The 20996-nt window shown below is 38.9% G+C and overlaps 1 protein-coding gene across 4 annotated transcripts in view; it reads right to left on the reverse strand.

Annotated features, from left to right (window-relative positions):
- Positions 1–200: 200 nt before the first annotated feature.
- The window catches only part of atp8a2 (ATPase phospholipid transporting 8A2), a 573039-nt gene continuing 552243 nt past the window's right edge, over positions 201–20996 (reverse strand). For all 4 annotated transcript variants that reach the window (XM_087988186.1, XM_043691978.2, XM_043691979.2 and 1 more), the window contains 2 exons: positions 14955–15043; positions 201–2195 (listed from right to left, as the gene is read on the reverse strand). In XM_087988186.1, coding sequence (XP_087844312.1) covers positions 2098–2195; positions 14955–15043 — 187 coding nt within the window. In that variant the 3' untranslated portion in view covers positions 201–2097. The remainder of the gene's footprint in view (positions 2196–14954; positions 15044–20996) is intronic.

Consider the following 20996-nt stretch of genomic DNA (forward strand, 5'->3'; position numbering starts at 1 on the left):
TATAAATCACAGGGCTCAATATATTTTCGATGTCACTTTGGCAAAACTATATTGCAACTATGTTAGTGTTTCACATCTGCAACAGCTGCTTAATTTAAAACAATAATTAAGCAAATTTAAAACATCTTAAGTTCCTCTTTAAGAGGATTTCTTATTTAAAGCTGTGATTTCAAAACAAGAGAACACAAATCAGACATAGACAGCTTATAAAATTTTTATTCACAACTTTTTCTGTGTTGTAGAAGCAGGTCCACACTGTTTCAAAAGCTGTTAAAGAATTATCTACTGCAACTATTAACACCACTGTCAAGCAGTTAATAGTTAATAGGAATTTGCTTCAAGACATGGAAAGAACTGCTGCAATTTATTTTTTGTATTAAAAGTACCAGCGAATATTAATCAGTCAAGGAAACCTGTATCACTGAAAAAAAAAATGCAGACCTACGGACACTGGGAATTTGCAGGGAATTAATTAAATACTGAAGTGTCACTCCATTCTGCAGACATCGATTACGAATGCGTGTCTAAAAGGATACTTAAAGAGAAACCTTTAGAAATGATACACAAGATGCACAATTTTACTTGTTGATAAGCAATACATCCAGAGTCTGACTATGGACCAGCTCATAATAAAAATATCTGAATACAAGGGACATTTAAGGAAACTGTAATTGTATATACACAAGTGATTTTCGATGACATGGTTAATGTGAAAAAAAGCATAGTTCCATATTATTACATTAAAGAGAAACAATGTTAATGGTGATGAAAAAAACAGAACAGCGTACAGACCATGCAAAGTGTGTAACCTTCCTTACTTTAATTTAACATTTGCACACTTTGATAATTTGATAATAGAGAAGTTATATATTTTTTTTAAAAAGATGCTCCCCAAGCCTATTTCTGAATGTCCCTTCAAATAACATAAAACACAATCCAGACACTAACTGTGGCTCAGACAGTATTTTCTTTGCCTTGCTTCAATTGATCTCTGAACCAAAATTCTAAAGGAGTTCTGCATTTTGAAGAAGGAGGGATGTTATTCATTTTCTTCTTTTCCCATAGTCTCTCGGGGGCATAGACTGGGGTTACTGCAAAGTTAACCTAATGCAAAATCTCTGGCAATGAACTACTGTAACTGGCTAGGTGTCAGAGTAGTCTACATCGGTGCTCAGGTGTGGAAGAGAAATACCTGCTCTCAGCTCAGTCTCTCTCCAGGAAGGAAGTTGAAATCAGGTGAATATTGCACGAGACACTATTGGTGAACACTCCATCTCATTATCCCAGGACACCAATTTACTGAATCACAAAATGACTAATCTAAAGCAAAGGATTTTTCTGCATTAATAATTTGAATGTTACATAGAAATGCTGCTAGGGAATATTATCAGACATGAGAATTTTACACAAACATTGAATAGATTCACCAAAATTCCAAAACGTTTAAAAAATATAAGTCCCAGACATTTACTCATTTTGACAGCCTTATTGAGGTATGGCTGAATAGGTCTGTTGCCATTTTTATTATTTCAAGTCGGAAAGCTGTTTGTGGGCTTTCATTTTATAATAATCATTAGGTCTCATGCAGGCAGTGCCTTTCAGGGGAGTCTATGCAATCATGACTTTCCCCTATGATACTGCATGACCGAAGGTGAATGCAGAACAATTCTCAGCTTATGAAAGTCAAATTAGTTCAACATATAATTGTCTCACCCACCTCATCCTCCAATTTCAAATAAAATTAATCTATTAAAGATATTTCTCACTTTGCATACTGGGAAGGGGGTTGAGGGTGGGAGAGTTGACAGCTCCATTCTGCTCCACATAAGATATGGTACTGTTTTAAATAATTTTGTTCACAAGCACCTACGATTTTACATTATTAGAATCTTATCAGAACAGCAGCACAGTATTAGTTTAGGTACAGCATTAGATCTCTGACGTCAGTGCGAGAATGAAAGTTAAGTCAAGCTATTAGGCTAAGGCCACAGAAAAGAGGAATTCATTTTTTCGTTAGCTGATGCTGAGTACGGTCAGCACGCTCAAATGCCTGATAAAAATTTATATCAGTTCAATACTTGAGGAGCTTGACACTATTCAATCTGCTACAAATTTCTGTTTGGTGGTGTCATAGGATCGGACCATGTCACTCTGTGAAACCACACCATGTTCCTCTTGAGAAAACGCGTAGCCATCTGCAACAGAACAAAGTTATTGAACAGTGCTAATGTGGGCATCCATTTCAAAGTATTTTACCTCCATGCCCAGTTTTTAAAAAACTTGCTTAAATTATTTGGCAACTCACAGCACTGATTGCTGCAAAATGCTAATATTCTATGTCAACATATACTGGGGTAAGAGAAATCACAAGGGAAGAGGTGATTTGCAACATCAAGGGTTTAGGGTATAAAGAAAGGTTATTGAACTTGTGTTCTATATTTTTCTGGAAATGAGACAGGTTATCTAGTTACAATTCTCAATTCTATTAAAAGGGATTGACAAAGCAAATGGGAAGCAACTTATTTTCTATATTGAAGGGCTTAAATAATAAAGTTGAAGGTTTTAAAAAATAGTAAGCTTGGAGTAAAAATGAATGAAGCATGAATGCTATGGAACTGAATTGTCCAAACAAACTCAAGTCTGATGAATCTATTGTCTATCTGAGGGCCATTGTCTGAGGTCTCCAAAACAAACTCAGTTCCTGAGACACAGGTTTTACTCTTCCCCCTTGCCACTGCTGGTACCTTGGCATTCCATTTGATTTTAAGCTGAGATTCTGACATGAAATCTTCTCCATTACCAACACTCACTACTTTCATTGCTATAAATTGCATATCTCTACTTTGGCATCAGCTTATTTGCAAATAAAAACCCCCAATGTGTCTGTTACCTCCTGACACAACTATTCAAATGTTCTCCTGGTCAGACTCCTAACCTACATCCATCGCAGGGCATGCTTTCATTTGGAGGCAGGATGACCCACCAGCCAACTGTAAAATTCGGCGGTTAATATACCCTGCCAACACAGCATCCCTGCAGCTAAGACGATAACCATCCTAGCAGCATTAAGTGTTTCGGAAAAGGACTTCTGCTCAAGACCTACCTCAAAACAGCTGCATTGCAACAGTGGTGAGGATTGGAATTATAAGCAATCTCCAGATTCAAAGTGTAGGATCAGCTAAGTGCCTGGGGTCTTGAGATGGTGACAGAGTAGCTGTTGGATCACCTGTGGGAGGGGGAGCCTCATGTGGAAAGGGGGCTCTCAGCAAGAATCCCTCTTCTCCTGGGCTGGGGCCTGAGTAGCATCACCTGTGCTATGGATTCCTTCCACCAGTCTTAAAGGGGTGTCTGGCTGGGAAGCTGCTCAAACCACTTAAGGATTTCAGTTAGGATGAGGGTGAATGGGTTGCACAAGGCCTTGCCCGTCCCCTGCAAAAGTGTTCAGTTAAGGGCTACCCAGGAAACTTTATGGTATTCCCTGCCGGAAAAAGACCATAAACACTTCCCATAAACTTGAGCTTATCCAAAACTCTGCTGCCTATATTTAAACATGAACCAACTATTCACCCTTCACTGCCATGCTTGCTGACCTACATGAGATATCAGGCTGAAATTGCTTTCTGCTTCTCAATTTTTCTCAATTCCATTTTAGATGGAAGTTTTGAATCTGTCTTAGTATTTCCGTGTGGTTCAATGCCAAATTATTGATTGACAACCCTACAGTGTATTATAAAAACGTAAAATGTTGCTGAGGTTGCGATTATATTATAACAGTTGAAAATGCTTGTTTGGGCTTATTTCTGTTTTTGAGAAATTCTTAGATCCTAAATGCTTGTCAAATCACCCATATATACTTTGTGGGGCAGTTTTGAAGAAAGCCAGTTACTTTATATATGGCTTTGTAAAATTTTACGGAAGCTAGCAATTGCTAAGCATACTGCTGGCTTGTAATGGGAGAGCTAAGCAGTTGATCCATCCACTGGACATTTTTTGATGTGCATATGGTTTCTGACTTCAGCTGTTCATCTCTTTTTTAATGTTAGTTTATTGACAGTAGTTGAGCAAATTCAAAGGTAACTGAGTTTTCATTGGACTCCAAACAAGAAACAGTTATGATGGTCATTGTCTAGTTGCAGGATGTCCCAAATTCTTTTTGATAATTTCAGATGTGACATTTATATAACACTTTGTTTGGAAAAAGTGTAAACTGTTGTAGCTAAATTTTGTCCAAAGTTCATCCAAGAAACTTTGACTCCAATTGGTCAATAATAATTCAGTTGTACATTCAAAACCAACATCTGTAAAAATGAGTAAGTTGTGTACAGTGTGCTAGTTATGACTAAGCCGAAGATTTTCTTGGCTGATTTAAATGAACTGAAAACTATAACGTACTTCTCATTTAGACATGGAATCAATGGGATGGTGGATGCCAAATTTCTGTTCTACAGATCTACTATTTACATTTCCAGTTTCAAATTTATTGTGTTTATTAATTTACTTATTTCTTTCTTTTTCGCCCCTCTAGTTCAAAATAATGTCTAATGTAGGAATGTGGTTCCATGGAGTCCAGTCATCTTCTGGTATCTTGTCCAAGCATTCTTCAATTAAGAATGAGCGAGTGTTGCAGATTGGCACATTGCAAGATTCCTAACTACATACTGAGTGATATACCAAAATGTAGGGCAATTGCAGCAGAAGTACAGTGGAGAATGGTCGCTGTTTAAGGCCTTTCAACCATTATGCACTGAGGGACTGGAAACTGCAGAACCTTTCAGGCTGTGCATTACACAAAAATGTAAATCTAGACTAGTGAAAATATCTTGAGGCATCCAGTGAAATGTATTTTATAGAGAACTTAATATATTTGTAAAAAATGATTCATTTTGTGGGATGTGGGTCTCACTGGCTGGCCAGCATTTATTGCCTGTCCCTAGTTGTCCTTAAGAAGGTGGTGGTGAGCTGCCTTCTTGAACCACTGCAGTCCACCTGCTGTGGGTTGATCCACAATGCCATTAGGGAGGGAAGTCCAGGATGTTGATCCAGCAACAGTGGAGGAATGGCAATATATTTCCAAGTCAGGGTGGTGAGTGGCTCAGTGGGGAACTTGAAGGTGGTGGTGTTCCCATATATCTGCTGCCCTTGTCCTTCTAGATGGAAGTGGTCATGGGTTTTGAAGGTCTGTCTGAGGATCTTTGGTGAATTTTTGCAGTGCATCTTCTAGACAGTACACAGTGTTGCTACTGAGCATCGGTGGTGGAAGGAGTGGATGCAATGCGAATCATGCAGGTGGGTTTGTCCTGGCTGGTGTCAAGCTTCTTGATTGTTGTTGGGGCTGTCCTCATCCAGGCAACTGGGTGACCTGCTCTTGTGTGTTTATGTGGTGAGCCCAGTTGAGTTTGTGATCAATAATAACTCCAAGGATGTTGATATTGAGCGATTCAGTGATGGCAATACTATTGAATGTCAAGGGGTAATGGTTAGATTGCCTCTTGTTGGTGATGATCAAAACCTGGTATTTGTATGGCACGAATGTTACTTGCCACTGGTCAGTCCAAGCTTGGATATTGTCCAGATCTTGTTGTATTTGGACATGAGCTGCTTCAGTTCCTGAGTCATGAATGGTGCGATCATCGGTGAATCCAGAATCTGGTTTCCAGCATCTGCAGTCATTGTTTTTACCTCATCAGTGAACATGCCCACTTCTGACCTTATGATGGAGGGAAGGACATTGATAAAGCAGCTGAAGATGGTTGGACCTAGAACACTATCCTGAGGGACTCCTGCAGAGATGCCCTGGAGCTGAGATGACTGACCTCCAACAACCAGAATCATTTTCATATGTGTCACCAGAGAGTTTTCTCCCTGATACCCCCATAGCTTGCAGTTTTGCTCGGGTTCCATGGTGACACACTTGATTGAATGCAGCTTTGATGTGAAGGCCTGTCACTCTCACCTCAACTCTGGAATTCAGCTCTTTTGTCCATGTTTGAACCAAGGCTGTAATGACATCAGGAGCTGAGTGGTCCTGGCAGAACCCAAACTTTTTGTCACTGAGCAGATCATTGCTGAGCAGGTTCTGGTTGTTAGCACTGTTGATGACAACGTCCATCACTTTACTGATGATCAACAGTAGATTGATGGGGTGGTGATGGCCAGGTTGGATTTGTCCTGCTTTTTATGTACAGAACATACTTGGGCAATTTTCCACATTGTCAGATAGATGCCAGTGTTGTAACTGTACTGGAAGAGCTTGGCTAGGGGAGCATCAAGTTCCAGACCACAAATCTGCAGTACTATTGCCTGATTGTCAGGGCCCGTAGCCTCTGCAGTATCCAGTGCATCCAACCATTTCTTGATATCACATAAAAGTGAATCAATTTGGCCAAAGACTGATATCTGTAATGATAGGGACCACTGGAGGAAGCCGCGATGGATCACCCACTTGGCATTTCTGGCTGGAAATTGCTGGGAAAGCTTCAGCTTTATCTTTTGCATTGATGTGCTGGGCTCTTCCATCATTGAGGATGGGGATATTTATCGAGCTTCCTCCTCCAGTGAGTTGTTTAATTGTCCAGCACCATTCATGACTGGATGGTTTAGATCTGATCTGTTGGTTGGGGGATCGCTTAGCTCTGTCTATCACCTGCTGTTTATATTGTTTGATGGCTTCACCAGCCTGGTGCTGCTCCTGGCATGCCTTCCTGCACTCTCTACTGATCCAGGGCTGATCCCCTGGGTTAATGGTAATGGTTGAGTGGGGGCTGTGCTGGGCCATGAGGTTACAGATTGTGCTGTTGCCCACAGTGACGCATGGATGCCTAACCTTCAGTTGCTGAATCTATTTGAAATCTGTCCCATTTAGCCTGGTGATAATGCCACACAGCACAACGGAGGTTATTCTCAATGTAATAATAGGACTTTGTCTCCACAAGGACTGTACGATGGTCACTCTTACCAATATTGTCATGGACAGATGTATCTGCAGCCAGTAGCAGATTGGTAGGGATGAGGTCAAGTATGTTTTTCCCTCTTGCTGGTTTCTTCACTACCTGCCACAGACCCAGTCTAGCAACTATGTCTTTTAGGACCCAACCAGCTCGATCTGTAGTACTGCTGCCGAGCTACTTTTGGTGGTGGACACTGAAATCCCCAACCGAGAGTACATTTGGTGCTCTTGCCTCCTCCGTGTTTTCTCAAAGTGCTCCTCTAGGAGGAATACCAATTTATAATCTGAGGGACGATGGTATGTTTCCTTGCCCATGTTTCACATGAAGCCACTAGACTTCATGGGATCTGGAGTCAATGTTGAGGACTCCTACAGCAACTCTCTCCCAACTATATACCACTGTGCCATCATCTCTTCTGGGTCCATCCTGCCAGTGAAACACGACATTTCCAGGGATAAGATGGTGGTGTCTGTGACATTGTTCATAAGGTATGATTCCATGAATATAATTATGTCAGGCTGTTTCTTGGCTAATCTGTGAGACAGCTCTCCCAATTTTGGCACTTGATGCTTGCAGGGTCAACAGGACTGTTTCTGCCGTTGTCTTTTCTAGTACCTAGGTCGATGCCAAATTATCCATCCGATTCCATTCTTTGAGACTTTGTAGCAATTCATACAACTGAATGGCTTGCTAGGGTTAATCTGCTTATTTCTTTGTTCATGTTGGAAATTAAGCAGGAGCAGCCATTTCACTAAAATACTTCCAATACAGCCAAAAAGACAATCAACGGTCATCAATCTGGTCACTAAGAGATGCAGGTGTATTAAATGACTGAAGTTATCATTTGCAGATATGACAAAGTGTATAGTGACTGGGATTTCTGCAGTGCCAAGGGCTTAGATGAGGCAGAATTTGTTAGTTGTACGGAGAAAAGTCTTTTGAAACAATACGGAGGTAGTCCAACTAGAGAAGAGGCCATATTCGACCTGGACTGGAGGATTAGCCTGGCCAGATGATTGAAGTTTCAGTGTGAGGAAGAGGTTGGGGAATATAATCACAATTCTGTAAGTTTTAAGATAGTTATGGATAAGGATAAGACTGGTCCTCGGGTGAAAGTAATAAATTTGGGGAAGGCTAATTACAACAGTGTTAGGCAGGAACTGGAGAAATCAGATGTGGGTGGCTGTTTGAGGGTAAATCCACATCTGGCATGTGGGAATCTTTTAAAGGCCAGTTATTCAAAGTTCAGCACTAGCATGTTCCCATGAGGATGAAAGATCAGGATGGCAATATTTGAGAATTCTGGATGACAAGAGATGTTGAAAGTTTAGTCAAAAAGGAAAAGGAAGCAAATTCAGGTTTAGGAAACTAATCAAACAAGGCCTTTTAAGAGTATGAAGAAAGGAGAAAAGAAAAGAACTTAAACAAGGAATTAGTATGTGCTAAAAGGCACCATGAGATGTTTTGGCAAATCAATTTACACATATCAGGAGCAAGAGAGTAACTAGGGAAAGGGTAGTTCCACTCAAGAACAAAGGAGGCAATTAATGCATTGTGCCAAATGAAGTGGGTGAGGTCTTTAACAAGTATTTTGCATCTGTATTCACCAATGAGAAGGACATGGATGATGGTAAGATTAGAGAGGGGTAGGGTGATGTTCTTGGGCATGCTAAAATTTAGAAGTTGGTGGTATTGGGTATCTTGAAAAGTATATCCCCAGACAGCTACATCCCTAGGCCTGATGGGATATATCCCAAATACTGAAGGAGGCAAGGGATTAGGTTGCTGGTACCTTGACAGAGATCTTTCTATCCTCTTTAGCCACATGTGAGGTCTCATCAGGAAATTACAGGCAGGTGAATCTTGCATCAGTCGTAGGGAAATTAATGGAGAAGATTCTTAGATACAGGATTTACACACATTTGGAGAAGAATAACTTATTAGGGACAGTCAGCATGACTTTATATTTCAAAAACTTGATGAGAGATTTTTTGAGGAAGTGGTGAGATCACACCTGAAATACTGTACATAATTTTGCTCCACTTATCGAAGAAGGAATGTACTTGTCGTAGAGACATTGAAATTATGTTTCACCAGATTAATCCCTGGGATAGTGGGATAGATTTCTCAAAAGACAATATCTGTATTCTCTTGAGTTTCATTGAATGAGAGATGACCTCATTGAAACTACAAAATGCTTCCAGGGTGTGACAGAGTGACTATAGATAAGATATTTCTCCTGACTGATGAGCTAAAACCAAGAGATTTAGTCTCAGGATATGGAACTGGCCATTTAAGATGGCGGTGAGGAGGAATTTCTTCACTCAGCTCTATTTTTAGAATTTTCTATTCCAGATGGCTATGCAAGCTCAGTCGTTGAGCATCTTCAAGACAGGAGTTGATAGATTTTGTGAGATTCGTGATATCATGGAGCACAGTAAGTCATACAATAGAGAAATAGGCCCTTTGGCCCAACATGGCTATGCCAACCAACAAACACCACACTATACTCATCCCATTTATTTGTTCCATAACCAACTATGCCCTGACATTTAAAGTGCTCAACATCAAGTGATATGGCGGTTTCACGGTCAAGTGGAATTGAGGTAGATGATCAGCGACGATCTAATTGAATAGAGAAGCAGACCCAGTGACTGAATAACATCCTGCCATTACTATGATTCCGAGGGATGGCATAAGATGATTAAACTTCAGAATCCTATTTTGTATTTAGTAGCCTTGGCTTTCCTTATAGTTGTATACATTACTGTGTTTTTAATTCAAAATTTGTAAACTTCATTGCTGGTCTTCACAACACAGAAAATGCAGATAATGTAAGCAGAAAATTTTACTGCATCCCTTCTTACATATGGCTTTGGAGCTGGGTCTTGGATACTGCAATGTATTGAGAAGCTATTGTATAAATGTAACTGACAATATACACTATAAAATTCTACTCCGATTTTAAAGCAGACTAATGTCCTTCCTCTCCTTCCCTTCTTCAAATGTTCTATATCCTTAACCAGATAAAGAAAATTCTCGTTGCTTTATAATTGTTTTTTTCAATTTAGCTCATACTTACCTCTGGTATCAATAAACAAATTGCATTTTGGTAACTAACACGACCAATAAACCCTACTCATCACCACCAAGAATGAATGCAGAAATCTATTAACAGTTATTTAATAACCTCACAACAAAAAGGTAATTTTTTTCTCATGAAATAAATTAAATATGTCTATGTTGTCAAAAGGATTTATCCCTTTATTACTAGCAGTCACCTCAGTGTTAGTATTACTGGTTACAGACTTGCCAAAAGATTGGACAGGACTAGTTTTTGGCCTTAGACCTATACAGGATGTAAACTGATATGCATCATGCTGTGATGCTATGGGTTATTTGCAATGGATATCCTGAATGAATGTGAAATAAAGATACATTATTCAACCGTAGTCTAGTATTCATTATTTCAATAAAGTTATCCTTCAAATGTCATTAGTGAGGTCAGGTATCGGAAATCATGAGGGATGCCTATTCCTTAGAAAGCTTTTCTGGCGGATCTCTGCAATCCCTTTCCCTTCCTGAATCCTAAATAGCAGGGCACAAGTTTGTACCTAGTACTGTTTTCCTTCCTCCTTGAATGTAACTTATGACATGGCCTCACTACAAACAGTATGGGATTTGCACTTAGCATCAGAGGTTAACATTTGTGGATTATCAAAGAGTAATGAAAAATGCAATCTTACCAAAAAAGGAAAGACAGTTTGAAAGCATAGTCACAATGCTATCATCACAGCACCAAGATTTCTGAACAAGATTATTTCTCATGGAGAGAATAGAGAAAAATATAAGAGCAGACACACAAATTTTTTTTGAGGTATCAGAAAATAAAATGCAGTGCTGCTAATGTGTCACATGACATGAAACAGCTGTGTAAAAACCAAGGAGGTCCAATATTTGTGATGCTCTTCTGCTAGCCAGGGATGCACAAAATTCATATTAAGGGTCCTTGATGTACAATATAGGAAGTTGAAACTTTATTGCTGGAACAGCACAGCAGGTCAGGCAGCATCCAGGGAACAGGAGATTCGACGTTTCGGGCACAGGCCCTTCTTCAGGAATTGAAGAAGGGCCTGTGCCCGAAACGTCGAATCTCCTGTTCCCTGGATGCTGCCTGACCTGCTGTGCTGTTCCAGCAATAAAGTTTCAACTTTGATCTCCAGCATCTGCAGACCTCACTTTCTCCTACAATATAGGAAGCCAGAGGTATAGAAGGGTGAGAAGTGTAAGGTAGTAAGGTTACAGGATTTGAAAGACTATTCAATGACCCTTTAATGTTGCATTTAGCCAAAGAAAGGATTGAATTTATCTTTAAGCACCTCCCCCCATGATGTTAACTATTCTGGCAATATCCTGGAGAGCTCCCATAGGCCCGATGTGCAGGTATGAACAGACATATGGTCCGTTTAGGTAAACAGGCAGCTATCACTAAAAGGCTTTCTTTAAAGTTACTACCCAGGGAAATGAATTTGGGCTGAAGGACAGCAAATGCCTTGCAGCTAAATAGACTGAAGGAAGTTTACTTAACTGTAAAGTGAAAGTAAGCATTAATAGATCTATGGCTCCTTGGCAGTAACCTACAAACATAATGCGAAACCACAGACTGAGCAGATTGAAATTGAGGTCCCAATTAGCTGAAAATATTATTGAGGTTACAAAACGTTTGGAAGAATAAAGTTTTCCCCAAGGTTTTAGTATTAATAATGGAGGTGGAGGAGGATAATTACATGACAAACAATAACAAAATATCCCTGAATTGAAGGAAGGAGCCATTGAAATTAAATCACTTTTGGCACTGTAAATGTGTAATGATTTTTAGCCATTGGTTCATGAAATTTTGTACCCAGTCCCCCTTTTAGCAAAGTAATGTATGGATAGATGTAGGACAGATGTCAGAGGTAGTTTCTTTACTCAGAGAGAAGTAGGGGTACCGAACACACTGCCTGCAACTCAACAGTAGTCGACTCTCCAACTTTAACGGCAGTTAAATGATCATTGGTTAGGCATATGGATGAGAATGGAATAGTGTAGGTTAGATGGGCTTCAGGCTGGTTTCACAGGTCGGTGCAACATCATGGGCCGAAGGGCTTGTACTGTGCTGTAATGTTCTATGTTCTATAACTGCTTGTTCTGTTGGGAGTTTTGGAGTGTCAGATAATTATTATGAATTCCTGTGAGGTGGTGTTTAAAGTCTAGCGTGGCAGTGGTGCTATGTCAACCAAAAGAATATTGTTCACAATTACGCTTTGAAGAAGCATGGTCTTTCTCTGGAGTGCTCTAATTTTGGGGAGGGGATGATCTCTTCTGTCTAAGTGTTGTACTGTTTTGCCACCAATCTCAGAGCCCTATGAGCTAGCTTTCACTGCTGGTTGACAGCCTTAAGAGCTCCCACCATGGTCATTAGTGCAAAGTGAATGTGAATATTGATGAAGAGAAGCTTTTCATCTTGCACCAATCAGGACAAACACAAATGCCAAATTTCAAAAAAACACAATTTATACGACTGGAAAAGAGTGCTAATTGGTTGGCAAATTGATGCTGAGAGGACGAGACATTACCATAGAGAAAGCAAGAGAGGAATCATGGGCTGTCAAAAGAAGGCAGTAAGGAAGGATTGACTTGTATTTAAATTGTGATCACTGGATGTGTCAAAGTAGTTTGCAGTCAATTAATTACTGAAGTGGTTTTACAAAAGGGGCTAGCTCAGTTGGCTGGATGGTCATTTGTGATGCAGTGATGCCAACAGAACGGGTTCAATTTCTACAAGTTTACAAAATCATGGATGGTCAGTCTTTCTCCCAGGATAGAAAAGCCAATTACTAGGGGACACAGGTTTAAGGTAAAAGGGGTAATTTTAAAGGAGATGTGAGAGGTAGTTTTTTTGTTTACACAGAGGGTGGCAAGTGCCTGGAATGTGCTGCCAGAGTAGGCGGTGGAGATAGATACAATAGCAACATTTAAGAAACATTTTGACAGACATATGAATAGGCAGGGATAGAGGGATACAGACAGTATAGAGGCAGAAGGCTTTTAATTTAGAAAGGCAATAGGTGTCAGCACAATTTTGATGGGTCAAAAGGCCTGCTCGTGTGCTGTATTGTTCTTTGAAGTACAGTCCACGTTGTAATGTAGAAAACACAGCAGCAAAGTTGAACACAGCAAACTTCTATAAAAACAGCAATAAATGTAATATTGACATGTTTTTGTGTTGTTGATTCAGGGATAAACATTGGCTAGGACAACAGTAATAACTTCTTTTTCTTTCTTTGAAATAGTACCAGGCAATCTTTTATATCCATCTAAGCAGGTTAACCAGCCCTTAGTACAAAGTTTAATCTGAGTGTATCTCTGACAGTGCAGCACTCCATCAGTATAGCATTGGCTTGTTAACATTAATTTTGGCTTGTTTATGTAGATGTTTGCTGTGCACAACCTGGAGAAGGACTTGTGACTCAGAATGCTAGAAGTGAAAAGAGGAGATGCAGAGAGAGAGAGACTGGCCAAGGAGAAACTTGGAATTAGGGCTCTACTGTTACTGGAGTAGTTTGGAAAGACTAGATGGTAGTCAAAGCCAGAATATCAATACGAACCATTTATAATGAGACTACAATCAATACAAGGCCAGATGGCGAGATAAAGACCAGTCTATCTAGCCTGCCATGCACAATTGTAATATCTTGTGCATCACAATGTATGTGCTGCAGGCGATCTGAAACTATGTGATCTCATGGGACCACCAAAGAATTGGATAGGAACCCTGGCCAAGAGCTCTGAGAGAAAACTCTTCAAAGGTTGTCCTAGACAATGTCCTAGACAAAGTCTTTTCCCTCATGATTTTATAAACCTCTATACGGTCACCCCTTAGCCTCCAACAGTCCAGGGAAAATATCTCCAGCCTGTTCAGCCCCTCCCTATAGTTCAAACACTCCAACCCTGGCAACATCCTTGTAAATCTTTTCTGAATCCTTTCAGGTTTCACAACATCCTTCCTATAGGAGGGAGACCAGAACTGCACACAATAATCCAAACATGGCCTAACCAATATCTGTACAGCCACAACATGATGTCCTAACTCCTATACTAAATGCTCTGACCAATAAAGGCACTTGGTTACCAGCACCAAGTGTCTCAAGAATCTATCCTTGGTGCCTGGGTGGAGGTGACAGAACAGACTAAGTGGATCCATACTTGTCATCAAGCCAAAAGTAAAATTTCAGACTTTTGCAGAAGTTAAGCCTGAGATATTCTTTGTTGAATTCTTCTGTCTGGTGCATTACCAATTTGCCTACCAAGAGATAACTTTTAGCTCCAAATACCTATAGCAGGCTATAGCAGGACAGTGCCGAACCCCATTGGAGGGCAGCCCATCTTGACATGGACAGTGGGCATCTAGTGAGATGTTCAGTAGAACTATCCCCTGTCAGGGGGAGGTGGTGTCATAGAGGTAATATTGGGAATATCAATATCATTGTCTTTAGTCTCCACTACAAATTCTATCTCAGGGATACGAACTCCACACATCTTGCTGGTTACTGAAGATGAACCAGGCTGTTCATAACCATGGTGTCTTATGTGGTGTTGAAATTAGCTTTCAACTACCTATTCACATCATCACTAAAACTGTGAAAAAGCTGACGAAGTTCAACAGATAACAGAGCACCAGAGAAAAAAATATAATTAAGTTAAAAGTAGAGCAAAATAGTGTGACGCTTTTTTAAATTTTGAAGGTACGCCACTAGTCCATGGACTCTCATATTTTAACACATTTAATGTTGTTTACACATGAAAATGTTCTCATGGTTGGGAAAGGCCCGACTGAATGTGTGATTAAAAAAAAATCAGTGAAAATGAATACACTCTCCTGTTTGCATTTTTTTTTGAAGGAACAAACATTTCATTACGACATAAATGTGTAATCACAGTAGTGAGAGGTAATGCAATACTTACGTGACAGACCATGAACAGAATGGGTCCGGACGAGGTTTGAAGGGGTTTTCCTAAACACTCTTTTTAACAGATAAGCACGTTCATTCAGACTATGGAGCAAAACAAAGCACATGTAAGTTCCATACATTATGAAGTGGTAAGTCGTGCATTGATACTAGCATGCAGGTCTTAACCTAAACAAGTACACATCTAGAATATAAACTCATATTAAGAGAAATGTTCACAATAAATTGCAAAGTCCAGGTGAATTATTAGGTTTGCAATTTAAAAGGGACAATCTTCTCAGTCAACAATTAACATAGTAGGTGCTGATTATCACATGCTGACAATGAGCATGGTTTCTGTGTAATGGTTGACCACAAATAAAACAAACCTTAAAGGGCTCTTGAGGTGCAGAGGTAGAGTTCCTACTCCTGGACTGAGAGGCCTGTTCAAGGCCTACCTGCTCCAGAGTTGTGTAAGAACATATCTGAACAGGTTGATTAGAAAAATGAGTTAATAAAATAAAAAATAAAACAAATCTTCAGGGGCTCCTCTGGTGCAGTGGTAGTATCTCCATTTCTCGACGAGGAGCACTGGGTTCAAGCACCACCTTCTCCAGAGGTGTGTCATAATATCACTGAACAGGCGGAGTTAAATAAAACAAACCTTCAATTTAATGACTCCAGGAAAAAAACATCTTTGTAAAGGTCTTGATATCTGCACCAGTTTGGTTATTGAAATCAATTAAGAAAGTTCCTATCAATTACTTGATTTAGTTCTTCACTAGACCACACTAGATTCGAAACTTTAAATGTTTTTCTCTCTCTGCCAGACCTGTTGAGTATCTCCTGCATTTTCTGTTTGTATTTCAGATCTCTAGTAACCATTTTATTTTATTTTTATTTGAGAGTTTCTTATTAGTGTCCTTTTGTGTTCGTCTTCTAAATTAGCTCCTCTTAATGTTATTGATCCTTCCCTAAATAAAAATTGAGTATGAACTTAATCACACCAAATCTAAGATTAGGCCATCGATCAAATTATTACTGTTAAAAGGGTAGCCTTAAAACAAAAACATCTCTGGAGCTACAGGCACCAGCAATCTCTACAACAATGTTGCCAGTGAGCTTTATCTATTATGATCCATTATTTACATTTGGAAAATAGCAGATGGAAAGACCAAAAGAAAGCAAGAGAGCAACAGTTTTCTAATTTGTGGAACATCACGGAGCATCCTCATTATTGAGGGATCACAGAGCAATCCTATCTGTGATGCAGACTGTTAGCAAGCTATCACCTTTAAGATACTACGTGGATGCACAGAAGAATTCATAAAAGTACTATGGATTGAAGTAAATGGGTAATGCATAATGAAGGTAAGTTAGAGCACTCATGGTCATGACACTAAAATGGATGAATTGAGTGTCAACAGAGCCATCAGTTGGATGATTTGAACATATTTTATACAGAGCAATTTCACAACAATCTGGCTAGGTACTCATTCCTAGCATTTCCCTTTAAATAAGTCCCACACCCTACATTAGGTTTCAATTGAGAAAATGTCATGAGAAGATTGCATCAGCTGTATTTAAAAAAAACTTCCCGTGTTAGGTCAGCTACTGCTTGATAATTGTTTCGCCGTCTTTGGGTTAGTTATTTTGAATACAGTTTTGAATTATTTTACTCCTATTTATATAACTTGGTTAAAAGTCCTGTTGAACAACATCTATTTTCCATTAATTTCAATCACGCTTACATTCAATTTCATTGAAAAAGTAAAACCAGAGATCATTTTGCTCACTTTTCCTTAGCACTCTGTTGTATAGCATTTTTTTTAAAAAATTGCAATTTTAAAAAGTATTACTTATCACTTTTTGACAGTTATTTTCAATTCATGGGAAGTGAGCTGGTTGGGCCAACATTTATTGCCCATCCCCAGTTGCCCTGGAGAAAGAATGACGAGCTGCTTTCTTAAATTGTTTCAGTCCATTTGGTGTAGGTAGACCCACAATGTTGTTAGGGAGGGAGTTCTTGGATTTTGACCCTTGGACACTGAAGGAATGATGATATGTTTCTAAGTAAGAATGATGACAACAGATACTGCAATTGACAATGTGAAATGGGGACAAGTTTGTTGTCTTTTATTGTTCTTTCTTCTAACAAAGCAGTGGAAAGCACACAAGGAGCAGTAGGTATTGTGATGACATTAATTACAATGGTGATCAGCTAATGAAGGAAAGGGTTGGGTGGGGGGAAAACTCAGTTGAGGCCTCCACTCCAGAGCATGCAAACAAAGAATGGGGGAGATGACTGGGCATATCTGTCTCCCCTAGTTAGATTGTTACCAAAATTATCATTAAGGCTCAACCATGCAGAGTAACTGCTTGGGCAAGACTTCGAAAGGTGTTTGTGGACACATCAACATAAATCAATGCTTTCAAATGGCAGAAAATTAAAATCGAAAAATTGGATGTTCCTGTGGGAATGCCACATCACAGTTGTCTGTTCTGGAATGGCAGATGCAAAATTATATCCTCGACCTAATCGATTTAATATTGTGATTTTTCAACATCATTGTCTACTTAATAACCAAGATTTATCAGAATTTTGGGAGAGGTATTTGATGGAGGATTAGGCTTGTATGACAATGGACTTTGAGTAGTCTAAAAATGATTAAAAGTTAAGTATCCATTTTATTCAAAGACTAGCATTAGAATGAATCACAACATGAAAAAAGGCTTGAATAAGCTTTTAAATACCGACTGCTAAGGGCAAATGAAGAGGATAAATAAAGCTTTCATTAAGATTTGGTGTCAGGGGCTTAACTGTAATTATTTATTTACAACATTTGAAAGGGAGTTACCTCCCCCACCCTCTGCATCATGAAAACTACAGCTCTGAAATCTTGAATGAACAAAGATTTTGAAAATAGCTTTAATACCAACGTTTTGTATTGGCCTTGAGAAAAATACTTGTGTAGTCAACTCCCCTATACACACAATAAGGGCTTTCAGAAAATAGCACTTCAAGAGCACCCAGAGTAGTGGATAGGTCATTGCTGGGGGTCAGAGCCTCTGAAATGGTGAGATACCCTTTTGGTATTCATGAGGTGACTGACTAGGATTTATACACAGATCAGGAGGATTGGTATTTTCTGTGGATTTGGATTGACAAAGCCCCAGATGTATACAAATTACATTATCCAGAACAACTCAAAAGATGTTAAACAGAATGTTCTGTTGACATCCAGAATAATTAAATAAATCAACAGGAAAAATGATGTTTTGATTTACCACCATCTTTTTAAAGTCACAGAACCTATGAGATCCAATTCTATAAATATTGTAACACAAACCAATTAGAAACAAGCAGACTACAGTCACATATCCTCTCAGAGAGTGAAGGGCTCCACACAAAATAGCACATAAGTCAGAAGGGACATCCAGCAAGGCCACAGGAGGAAAGAAGGGCTGCATGTGGGACATGCACACACACACAAATCACAGACAATGCAGCCCATGTCTTTCCCTGACCTCTGTGCCACTTAGAATTCAGAGAATCTTCTAAATGAGGGCAGGAGAAAACCGACAGAAGCCTGTCTGAATTCTTCTATAGCAGAGTATAAGCAGGTGTGAAGGAATTGTGGAAGAACAAAGAAAAGGAACATCACAGTGATTAGACCCAGTTGGAAACCACAGCAGCACAAGTTAAAAAGACATGAAAACATTTGACAGATTTAGCCACACTATTATCTAGTTCACAGATGGACCACCCAGAGAATCTGTGAGCAATTAGTGAAATAAAAACAATATAAAGCAAGTCTGGGTGGTAGAGATGCAAATCTTACATGATCTCCATGAAAGCATTTTGATAGCGAAGCGAGTCTGTGTGGAAGCATGCGGATGAAAAGGTTTTTAAATGAACATGTAAACAAAATAACTGAAACATATTCCCAGCTGAAACAAGTTTTCAAACAATTATATACACATACGGCCCAAAGCTTCTGTGCAATGCATACACATAAAATAAAATGGGTTTTCAAGTGTTTTTGTAATTCCTCTTGACCTATCTCTGCCATCATAGCTAAGCAAATGTCAGCAGAAGAAAGGCTGGCGAGGGTTGTTGTTTCTGCAACTTTGCACCTGTCGCTTTTTAAGGACATGAATCAGCTCCTCTTGAAGTACATGAAGTCGGCTGTGGTTCTGTGCACAGACACCAGCCGTAGCAGGTTGTAGTCAGGTTTATGAAAAATTATGCCATTCAACCACCTTCCAGCAATGTCTACTGTTATACTGCAAAGTTGTAAAATTTGTTTAGCTACCTAATTTGCCCTCTGTGAACACAATGTAGCATTGCAGTTTAAATATATGTATTCCTTTAAACCTGAATGCCAAATGGGTGGGCTAACTAGTACTCCACATGTTCAAAAAACAACTTATTCTATACATTGGGACATTGGCTGATTACTTATTATGTGACATTACTCATGCTGATATGCACAGAGGAAAATCAGATCTACCATTTGTTTTGCCGCAACTAAACATTGTCCTGAAAACATCACAACATTTTAATAACAGGAGTAGAGTTCTATTAAGAATTCTTATACTGACATACCGATATCAAAGAAAGATATTGACACTCTGAAAAATGAAAAATAAAAAATAGAGGTGATGACTGAAACAAAAACAATGTTATGTTGTTCAGTTCTCGCAGAAGGCTACTTTGAAGATCTACATATCTTTTTATATATCTGTAAATATTTTCTGCAGGATAGTAAATATAGTTTAAAGTAATACATCAATTTCCAAAAAAACATACAATCAGCACAGAATAGCTTCTCAATAACTAGCTGCAAAGATAAACTTGTTTCCTTATTTCATCTGCGGAGTTTAAAAAAGCTTCAAAGGTTTTCAATTTAGCAGACATCAGTAATTGCTTTACAGCCTCTAGTCACCAGATGACAGGAGGTTATACTCTTCCAACTACAATTTAAAAGATAGCAAGTTCTAGGACTCTTGTTTTTCTCTCCCTGTAAAATTCATGAACAGTAAACTCATTCTGCTTAATAATTAACAAAGAAAACATTTTAACACAATTGCTTCCAAATACTGTTATGTTTAATATTTTGAACACAAGCGATTCTCTAAATTCAAGAAGTAGAAACATCCACTTCAACAAAATAATTATATCTGTACCTATAATGTTTCTTTACTGTCACTGTTTCACTTAAAGTTGGTTTACCATACAAAATTCATTGGAAAAAAACTAAAATAAGGACATTTATAGAATGCTTGGTTTACAAGAACACATTCCATTTGATTGAAAATATTCACATATGTGTGTCTGTTGCAAATCATGCTGTCTTCTGGGTGAGGACACAGGTCCCACTTGACAGACTAAGGGGATTATATTTTGCACTTTTTAATGTTTGAGAATGTCATGGAGACATGGAAACAAAATCAGATGGAAGATCATGCCGAAAGCTTCAGGGCATCCAAGGGAGCATTTCACTCATCACTCATGCATATGTTCTTGTAGTAGTGCTAATGCTCATTTTTGAAGCTGGTTGAAACTCAGTTTATGCAGGGGTGAAATGTTGTCACTAAAGTTGATGGAAGAGTTACTGATCAATTTCAAAACCTTTTTTTTAAATTGTGTCCCGGTAAGGTTAACACTTATTAAGATAACAATAATGCTATCAATGAATTGTATGTCACCCAGTTCCATCATTTCCTCTCATTTGAAATCCTCATTCTCTACTCAAATTCTGCATGGAGTGGTTCTCATTCTAGGTGATTTCAACCTCCATTTTAACATATGCTTTCTCTTCTTAATTTACTTCATTTCTCTAAATTCAGAGGGTAGAAATGTGCACTTCAACAAAATAGAATTACAACTGTAGCTATCATTTTTCTTTACTGTCACTGTTTCTCAAAGTATCACACTTTCAACCTCCATTTTAACTTATGCTCTCTCAATTTACTTCATTTCCTTATTTTCTCCCTCCACATAAACACGCCAATTCAAATTCACAGCTATCCTCTCACTCTTGTCACCCATGGT

The sequence above is a fragment of the Chiloscyllium plagiosum genome, unplaced genomic scaffold (genome assembly GCF_037043375.1).
Source record: "Chiloscyllium plagiosum isolate Xiang-an unplaced genomic scaffold, Cpla_swu_hap1 HiC_scaffold_6, whole genome shotgun sequence".
NCBI classification, from domain to species: domain Eukaryota; kingdom Metazoa; phylum Chordata; class Chondrichthyes; order Orectolobiformes; family Hemiscylliidae; genus Chiloscyllium; species Chiloscyllium plagiosum.